This window comes from Molossus molossus, unplaced genomic scaffold (assembly GCF_014108415.1).
Source record: "Molossus molossus isolate mMolMol1 unplaced genomic scaffold, mMolMol1.p scaffold_m16_p_19, whole genome shotgun sequence".
NCBI lineage: Eukaryota > Metazoa > Chordata > Mammalia > Chiroptera > Molossidae > Molossus > Molossus molossus.
Genome location: NW_023425354.1, coordinates 40,709,200 through 40,719,378, shown reverse-complemented (window position 1 = coordinate 40,719,378; position 10,179 = coordinate 40,709,200). Strand labels below are relative to the sequence as shown.

At 39.2% G+C, this 10,179-nt stretch overlaps 1 protein-coding gene across 1 annotated transcript; it reads right to left on the bottom strand.

The window, feature by feature from the left end:
• Window positions 1-4,591: 4,591 nt before the first annotated feature.
• Window positions 4,592-5,239, bottom strand: LOC118634604 (nascent polypeptide-associated complex subunit alpha-like). The gene has a single exon (XM_036269251.1). It carries the CDS (start codon window positions 5,237-5,239, stop codon window positions 4,592-4,594), a length of 648 nt encoding a protein of 215 aa, XP_036125144.1.
• Between the last annotated feature and the right edge of the window lie 4,940 nt (window positions 5,240-10,179).

Below are 10,179 nucleotides of genomic sequence, written 5' to 3'. Positions count from 1 at the left end.
TCTGAGATTTTTATGTGTCATCACAAGAAAAGTCTCTGAAAGGAGGACAAGAATGCCATAATAATTATATATCTAAATATTTGCTTCAGATACTAACGATCATAGTTCATCAACAGAGGAAGACTTTTTCCGTGCGGCTTTAAGCACAGCCAGTCCAAAGCATTCCTAAAAGGAAACCAGGGTCTACGGTCGCCAGTGGTATTTAATTATTATTTTCTCAAAGGCCCAATTTCTCTTTTTCATCTCTACCATTTTTTTTCTTCCATTTGTCCTTCCTTTCCTTTTATCCTTATTTTGATCCTTCTCTAATTCCACAAAATTGAGATTTTGGTGATCATAGGTGCAAAGAGAAGTGTTTTCAGATTAGCCCAACCAGGACCTCCCTGTGGCTAGATTCTCACAGCATTCTCTCAGTGCCTTATTCTGTTGTGCACGAGGACTTTCCTCTCTCCCTGGCAAAAGGAAAGAAAAATGGAGGCAGTTTCCCTGCATGTTGCAGAATAAGATCTCAACCCCGCTTGGGCACACCTGGCTTTCCATGTTTGGCCCCGGCCCTCGAAGTCTTTAGTTCCCAAACAGAGACCTGTTGCTTTGCGATCTTTGCATACGCCATTACTTCCAACTAAAATGCCTTTCCTCAGTCATTGTCATTTAACAAAGTTCTAATTGTCCCAAACTCAGATGATGTGTCATTTTTTCCCAAGAATTATTCCCTAAAGCTCCCAGTTTGACTTAGATACTCCTCTTCCATGCTCCACATCACACCATGCAAACCTCTACCATAATGGTTAGGGTTAGGGTGATTCACCTCCAAATTATATGCTATATTCATCCACTTCCGTTCAACCCTGCTGCCTTCTTGATCCAGGTAGCCATTCACCTTTTGCCTGGATAAATTATAGTCTCCTAATAAGTCTCTTGTTTACATTCCTGTCTCTCTTCAGTCCATCATTTACACTGCAGCCAGAGGGATCTGTTCAAGAAAAAATATTTTGTGTATACAAAATAAAGATAATGCATAGATTAGGTATAACAAAAAAAATAAAGACCCATACATCCATCATTGTTTAATAAACAAAATATTGCCAATACCTTTGAAGCTAACTGTGTCTCTTTCCCAAAGACAAACACTATCTTGAATTTGATGTTTAATATGCTCTTTTTTTAAATTTCTTTGACCATATCTGTATATATCTCTAAACAACACATTATATAATTTTCCTTGCTTTTGAACTTGGAAAAATGGCTGCAATGCATTTGTTTTGCAATTTGTTGTTTGCTGTCAACATTACGTTTCTGAATTTCGTCCATGTTGATTTCCACTTCTGTGTAGTATTCCATCATATGAATATGTCACAATTTATGCAAATTTTTATTGCTAAATTACTAGATTTTTCCAGGTTGTACACAATCACCAACACTACTAAAATAAACAGTCTCGATTATGATTCCTAGTACATGTAAACAAAAACTCCTCTAAGGCAGGGCTGTCTAACAGAACTTACTGTGATGATTATCTACTCTGTCCAATACAGTAGTCATATGTAGTTATTGAGCACTTGGAATGTGACTACTACAGCTGAGAAAGTAAAATTTTAATTGTATTTAATTTTAATTAATTTCAATGGAAATAGCCACAGTGGCTAGTGGCTACCATATTGGACCGTGTAGCTTTAGTATGTATACCCAAGATAAAGTTGCTAGCTAATAGAGTATGCACATCTTCAACTTTATAAGATATTGATAAATGATTTCCAAAGTATAATATTAATTTATACTCTCACAAGTAGTATGTAAGAATTCTCAATAGTACTTTTTGTATTTTCTTTTTACTCCTCACCCGAGGAAATGTTTATTAATTTTAGAGAGAGAAGAAAGGAGAAAGAGAGAGAGAGAGAATGAGAGAGAAACATCAATATGAGATACATCAATTGATTATTGCCTCCCATAACTACCCTGACTGAACCCAAAACCTTTTGGTGTATGGGACAACCCTTCAACCAATTAAGCCACCCAACCAGGGCTCAATAGTACTTTTTAATGTTTGCCCATCCAGATGTAAAGTGGCATCACATTACAATTTTATTTTGCATTTCCATCATTACTGTTTATTTGCCAGTCAGACTTCTATTTTTATGAAATGCCGGTTTAGGCCTTTTTTCCAATTTCTCTATTGGGTTGTTTGTCCTTTTCTTATGCATATTTAGGAGTTCTTTATATTTTTCATGTTATTTAAAAAAATTAAATGTGTTGCAAATATTTGCACTGTATTCTTAAAAACATAAATCACTCCTTCACCTCTTCCCATTGCACTTGGGATAAAATCTAAACTCCTTACTATGGTGTAGTGAACATTATGGTTGACTCTCAACATCCATATCACTCTCCTTCACCGACCCTCCAACTCCTCTCCCCGCACTCAGAAGAAATGCAGTTTGGGGAGCTGATTACTGCAGTAGGAACAGAATTGACTGATATAAGAGTAATCCCATTCCCCCAGCCAATGATTGGTTTAGGAAAAGGTACATGACCTCACTTTGGACAATAAAATTCAAGGAGAAATTTACTAAAAGCTTTTGAGAAAGATGGTCTTCATTCTTAGGAGGGTTGAGAAAAACTAGACTTTTTTCCCACTGGACTTGAAGGAGGAGGCATGAGGAGAAGGAGTCCAAGGATGGTGCTAATGTTGTGTGTGGCAGATCCCAGTGCCATAAAGAAGCTGTGTTCTTGCCCTGCCAGTGTTGCTCAGTGGTTAGAGCATTGGCCTGGGGACCAAAGAGTCTCGGGTTTGATTCTGGTCAAGGGCACATACCTCAGTAGTAGTTCAGCCCCTGACTCTGGTTGGGATCGTGTGGGAGGCAACCAATGGATTTGTCTCTCTCACATCTATGTTTCTCTCTCTATATCTATCTATGTCTATCTCTCTCTACTCCCCACCCCCTTCCTTCCCACTCTGTCTGAAGATAAATGGAAAAATATCTTCGGGTGAGGATTAAAAGAAAAGAAGAAGAAGCTGGTTTCTTTATGACCTTGTTGGGCACTACATGTTCCTACCCCGAGGCCCTTGCACTTGCTTTCCCCTCTTCTTGCAACTTTATCCCATCAATCTGCACATGGCTGGATCTTTATTACTGTTCAATCTCAGCCAAAAATGTCACTTCCTCAGATGAGCTTTCTTAAATCCACTCCCAAGGATATTTTTTCTGTTAGAGAAAGGGTGGTGAGGGGGCATGGGAGAGACATGCTCCAACTAAGGCTGGGGATCAAACCTGCAACCCAGGTACATGCCCTTGATCAGAATCAAACCCATGATACTTTGATTTATGGGGTAAGGCTCTAACCACTGATCCAAATCAGCCAGGACCTTCAGCAAAGCTTTTTATATCACCACTATCCCCAGCCAGTCACTAATACATTATGCTGTTTTATTTTCTTTATACCACTATTGAAGTCATCTGTATTTATTTGTGAACTGTCTTCCCCACTGGAATGTAGGCATCAGGAAGGAAAGAACTGAATCTGTCTGGCTTTCCTGTGTATTTCTATATCTAATACAGTACCTGACATATAGTAAGTGCTCATTGAATATCTTTGCATTAATAAAAAAAAAATAGTGATTAATTTTCTTTTTTAAGGTTAGAGACCAATGTCATTCATTTTTGTACTTCAAGTGCCAAGTAAAGTTGCTACCAAATAGTAGGTGTTCAGTAAGGAGCCAAATAAATGAATGAGACAGAGAGAGGGAGAAATAAAATATTAGGAAAAATATATTGCCAACCTGTTGCCTTTATGAGCAGTATCACTTGAAGAAGATTTTCTCTCCCATTCTTCTCACTGTCTATGGTAGGATTTTGTGGATACAGTAATATCCCTGTGAATAAAGAATGCCTAGCCCTGGCCAGTTTGGCTCAGCATTTGGAGCATTGGCCTGCGGTCCCAAGAGACCCGGGTTCAGTTCCCGCTAAGGGCATGTACCTCGGTTGCGGTTTGTCCCCGGCCCCGGTTGGTCGTGCGGATGGCAGCCACTTGATGTGTCCCTTTCACGTCGATGTTTCTCTCTCTCTCTCTCTGTTCCTCTCTCTCCCTCCCATCCTACCTGAACAAAAAATTGAAAAATGTCCTTGGATGAAGATTAAAAAAAAAAAAAAAAAAGAATGCCTACTCTTCAAAGACCTTCACAATCTGACTATAAACCATCTTTTCAAACTCATTTTTTACTTATGTCTTCTTCCCCCTACCATTTACTCTGCACTCTTGTGACACCAAATTCTGGTGCCGTTGAATTTTATACTAGGGATACATTCCTGAAACCTTCACACAAAGTTAAAAACATCTATAATTCAAGACTGTTTACCCCTGGCTGGTTTGGCTCAGTGGTTAAAGTGTTGGCCTATGGGGGTTGTGCGGGTGGCAACAACTCAATGTGTCCCTTTCATGTCGATGTTTCTCTTTGTTTTTCATCCCACAAGAAGTCATAACTTTATTAATGATAGAAACAGTACAAATTTCAAACCAAGCTGCAGTAACTCTCTAGAAACACCAAAAAAAAAAAGAGAGAGAGAGAGAGAAAGAGGTTGTCCTTTTTAGATGGTTACATTGTTAATTCCATAACAGCATTTACAATATCATTACTATTGTTCTTCAGGGCTCGGACTGCCTTTGCTCTTGACACATTTGCTTGTGACATGACCAATTCTATGTCCTTAACTTCCACACCTGTTTGATCAACCTCCTCCTCTTCACTCTCCTCTTGTACAGTTGGAGTCTGCGTATTTTCTTGAATGTTTGAGACAGCTTCACCTTGAACTTTGAATTTCTCAGCTGCTGCTAGCTGTGCTTGCTGAGATAAATCCTCAATCTTGGCTTTCCCAAAAACTATGTAGGTATCTGAAGCTGGGCTCTTGTAGATATCTGGTTTTGTGATGACAAAGAGGATGTTCTTCGATTTCCGGATAGTGACCCTAGTAACCCCTGGAACCTGTCGAAGACCCAGTTTGGACATAGCCTTCTGTGCCTTCTTTTCACTCCGGCTCTGTTTTGCTTTACTGACTGGTTCTTCATTGATTTCAGCTGCTGCCACCAGCTGGGCTTGTTGTGTGGTTGCCTGTGTGGAATCTTGTTCCTCGAGCTCTGGTACTGATTCATCACTGTCAGACTCTGTTCCCGATCCTGTCTTAGCCTGGGGCTGTGGCAACTCTTGATCTGTAGCAGGGACAGTTTCTGTGGCTTCACCAGGCATTTTGTGCACTGAACGCAGAACCAACAGATGTTTCTCTCTCTTTCTCTCTTCCTCCCACTCTATCTGAACAAAATATCAAAAAATGTCCTCGGGTGAGGATTAAATAAATAAATAATAAAATAAAATAAATTAAAAATTATAAAAAGACTGTTTAGAAATAGTATTTAGCAAGACTACTGAGTGATAAATGTAAATTTATTGAAGAGAAGATACTATTTCACCAGCTAAAATGGCTCCGCCATGTGGCAACAGCATAAACAGTTCTTACTTCACTGAGCTATGTGCAGATTCGCAAGTATGCAATTCTTGACAAATGTTAAACATTATGAAGGCTTCAATTCACATTGCTTCAAATTTTGTGCATACAGTAAGGTGTTATTAATAGTTTATCATGAAAGATTTCAATTTTACATAATTCAGATACTCACAAAACTAGACCAGACTTTCTCATTGTTCCTGAATCATACTCAAGCCCATTCATGTCTCTTTGACTTTGCATATGCTGTTTCCTCTGTCTGGCATGCTCTGTGACTCACTAGAACAGTGAATGGCAAAAATGTCATATCTAGAGATAGAAATAATTGCTAGTATAACAATGTCATTCCAGAACATTGTAAATTTAAAAAAAAACCCAAACATAAAAAAAAAAAAAAAAAAAAAAAATGGTAGCGGGCAGGACCAGAGGGAGGGTGAGTGCATGAGAGAGTGAGTAAATGTGAGAGAGTGTGAGTGGACGTGAAGGTGGACAACCAAACTCTTGCAGTGCAGAAATGCGGAGCAGAAGGTTCCTGTGCTGTGGACGGGAGCAGCCGGCTACCAAGGTAAGCGGCCCTTAAGGGTGCTTCTCCCTGCACCACAGGGAGATCCCACCATTTTGGAAGGTCCCGGGTATTCCCTGGGAGGAGGCAGTGGGAGCGGCTAGAGCCCAGCAACCTAAACCCACCAGTGCACCTGGCACCATTGGACCAGTGGACACTCTGTGTCAACACAGACCAGTGCACAGTAGCAGAGCTGTCAAGGTGCCTGCTGCAGAAACCACAAATGACTGAGAGTCCAACACCATCCCCCACAGTAGAGCCGGAACAGAGTCAAGATATACCCCCAGCAACAGAGGATGGGGAGCAGACATCCATCCCCAGGCAACAGAAGCACAGATCAGCAGCTGAGATCCATCCATGAAAGCTTTAACAGAGGCTGAGCAAGAGCTGAGCCCCACTGGGCAGCAGAGCTCCCCAGCCACCAACAGTGGGACTTTGAGCTCCATCAGGGCCTGTGTGACCCAGCTGCCCACAAGATAGGCAGGGAGCCAGGACTCCAGCGGGACCTGTGCAACCCAGTTGCCCACAGTAGTGGCAGGGAGTGAGGCTTCAGCAGGGCCTGAGCAATACAGCTGTAGGTGGCACCAGTGACCAGTGGGGAATACAGCTTCAGAGGGGCCTACATGACAGACCAATACCAGCCCTTAGTAGTCAATCCTCCAGGATCCATAGCAGGCAAGAGGAGACATGCAACAGAACAATCTGGGAGGCACAGCAGCCTTATGACACAGTGAGCTGCCTACACATCCCAATATCCCTCACCAGATCTAGAGCTACCACATGGCTAAAATGGGGAGACAAAGAAACAACACCCAAAGGAAAGAAAAAGAGGAATCACCAGAAAAGGAACTACAGGAATTGGAAGAAAGCAACTTGTCAGATAAAGAATTCAAAGCAATAATTTTAAGGATGCTCAAACCACTTGGTGAGAACTACAAGCAACTTAATAAGAGTTATGAAGAGCTCAATGGGAACTACTTCAGCTTAAAAAAAGAGGTAGAAGCTATGCATAAAAATCAAGAGTAAATAAAGAATGACATTATGAAAAATACCTTAGAAAGGGTCAATAGTAGATTAGAAGAAGCTGAAAACTGAATCAGCAACTTAGAAGACAAGGTAGGAAAAAAACACCCAAATAGAGCAAAAAAAATGACAAAGCAGGAGTAGGGTTTAAGGGAGCTGTGGGACAATACAAAATATAACAACATTTGCATTATAGGGGTACTAGAAGGAGAAGAATCAGAGAAAGGAATAGGAAGACTGTTTGAAGAAATAATGACAGAAAACTTCCCTAAACTGGTGAAGGAAAAAGTCACACAAGTCTAAAAAACACAGAGAGTCCCAAGCGAGATGAACCCCAAAAGACCCACAGCTAGACACATTATAATAAAAATGGCAAACATTATAAACAAAGAAAGAATCTGAAAGGAAGCAAGAGAGAGACAGAAAGTTACCTACAAGGGAGCTCCCATTAGACTGTCAGCTGATTTCTCAATAGAAACACTGCAGGCCAGAAGAGAGTGGCATGAAGTGTACAAAGTAATACGAGGCAAGGGTCTGAACCCAAGACTACTCTATCCAGCAAGGCTACCATTAGAAATTGAAGGAGAAATAAAGAGCTTCACAGATTTAAAAAAAAGAAAAAAAAGAAAAAAAAGCTAAAGGAATTTACCACCACCAAACCAGCACTGCAGGAAATGCTGAAGGGACTGTTGGAAGAAGAAGAAACGGGGGTGGGGCTGGGGGTGGGGGTTGGGGACACAGGCATAAAATAAAAATGGCAACTAATAATTATCAATAATAACCTTAAATGTAACTGGCTTAAATGCTCTGATCAAAAGACATAGGGTAGCTGATTGGATAAGAAAAAACAACCCATATATATGCTGTCTACAAGAAACCCACCTCACAACAAAAGACTCACACAGGATGAAAGTGAAGAGATGGAAAAAATTTTTTCAAGCAAATGGAAATGAAAAAAAAGCTGATGTGAGCAATACTCATATCTGACAAGATAGACTTCAAAACAAGGGCCATAATAAGAGACAAAGAAGGTCACTATATAATATTAAAAGGATCAATACAACAAGAGGATATAACCCTGGTAAACATAGACGCACCAAATACGGGAGCACCAAAATATATTTTAAAACTTCTGGAGGACTTCAAGGAAGAGATCAATAGCAACACAATCATAGTGGGTGACTTTAACACCCCACAAACACCACTGGATAGATCTTCTGAACAAAAAATTAACAAGGTCATAGAGTCCTTAAATAATGAACTAGATCAGTGGGACTTAATCAATATTTATAGAACACTTCACCCCAAAGCTGAAGAAGATACATTATTCTCAAGTGCATACAGGACATTCTCAAAGATAAACCACAGTTAGGACACAAAGTAAGTCTCTACAAATTCAAGAAGATTGAAATCATATCAAGCAGCTTCTCAGATCACAGTGGCATGAAACTAGAACTCAATTACAACAAAAACAGACAAAAATATTCAAATGTTTGGAGGCTAACATACCATGTTATTAAACAACAAATGGGTTACCAACTTCCTAGAAACCAATAAAAACAAACACACGACAACACAAAATCTATGGGACACAGCAAAAGCAGTCCTGAGAGGGAAGTTCACAGCACTACAGGCCTACCTCAAGAAACAAGAAAAATTCCTAATTGACTTTCTAACCCTACAACTTAAAAAACTAGAAAGTAAACAAAAAGAAAAACCCAGAGCAAGTAGAAGGAAAGAAATAGTAAAGGTCAGAGCAGAAATAAATGACATAGAGACTGAAAAAAACAATCCAAAAGATCAATGAAACAAAAAGCTGGTTCTTTGAAAAGATAAACAAGATTGATAGCCCTTTAGCCAGACTCACCAAGAAACAAAAAGAGAGGATCCAAATAAACAAAATCAGAAACAAAAGAGGAGAAGTAACAACTGACACCACAGAAATACAAAGGATCATCGAAACATACTCTGAACAATTATATGCCAACAAATTGGATAATCTAGGTGAAATGGACAAGTTTCTAGAAACACGCAATCTCCCAAAACTGAACTGGGAAGAGATGGAAAACTTGAACAGACCAATAACAATAAAGGAAATTGAAGTTGTAATTAAGAAACTCCCAGCACACAAAAGCCCAGGCCCGGATGGCTTCACGGGGGAGTTTTATCAATGTTCAAAGAAAATCTAATACCCATTTTCCTCAAACTATTCCAAAAAATTCAAGAAGATGGAAGACTTCCAAACTCATTTTATGAGGCCAGCAAATCCTAATTCCAAAATCGGATAAAGACACTACAAAGAATGAAAACTAAAGACTAATATCCCTGATGAACACAGATGCCAAAATCCTTAACAAAATGTTAACAAATCCAATCCAGCAATACATCAAAAAAATTATTCATCAAGACCAAGTGTGATTCATCCTAGGGATGCAAGGATAGTACAATATTTGCAAATCAATAAATGTGATACACCAACATAAACAAAATGAAAGATAAAAACCATATGATCTTATCAATAGATGCTGAAAAAGCATTCGACAAAACCCAGCACTCATTTCTGATAAAAACACTCAGCAGTGTGGGAATAGAGGGATCATATCTCAACATAATAAAGGCCATATATGAAAAGCCTACAGCCAACATCATACTCAATGGGCAAAAACTAAAAGCATTTCCCTTAAGAACAGAAAGATAAAGATGCCCACTTTTACCACTCTTATTTAACATAGCACTGGAAGTATTAGCCACAGCAATTAGACATGAAGAAAAAATAAAAGGGATCCAAATTTGGAAAGGAGGAAGTGAAACTGTCATTATTTGCAGATGACATGATATTGTACATAGAAAACCCTAAAGACTCCATCAAAAATCTATTAGACTTAATAAATGAATTTGGCAAAGTAGCAGGATACAAAATTAACATCAAGAAATCGATGGTATTCTTATACACCAACGATGAACTCACAGAAAGAGAAACTAAAAAAAAAAAAGTCCCGTTTACCATCGCAGAAAAAATTAAGATACCTAGGAATAAACTGAACCAAAGAATTAAAGGACCTCTTCACAGAAATCTACAGGTCATTGAAAAAAGAAATA

Excerpts from the sequence above, each read along its gene's own strand:
- LOC118634604 (XM_036269251.1), bottom strand. The coding sequence starts at position 5,239 with ATGCCTGGTGAAGCCACAGAAACTGTCCCTGCTACAGATCAAGAGTTG.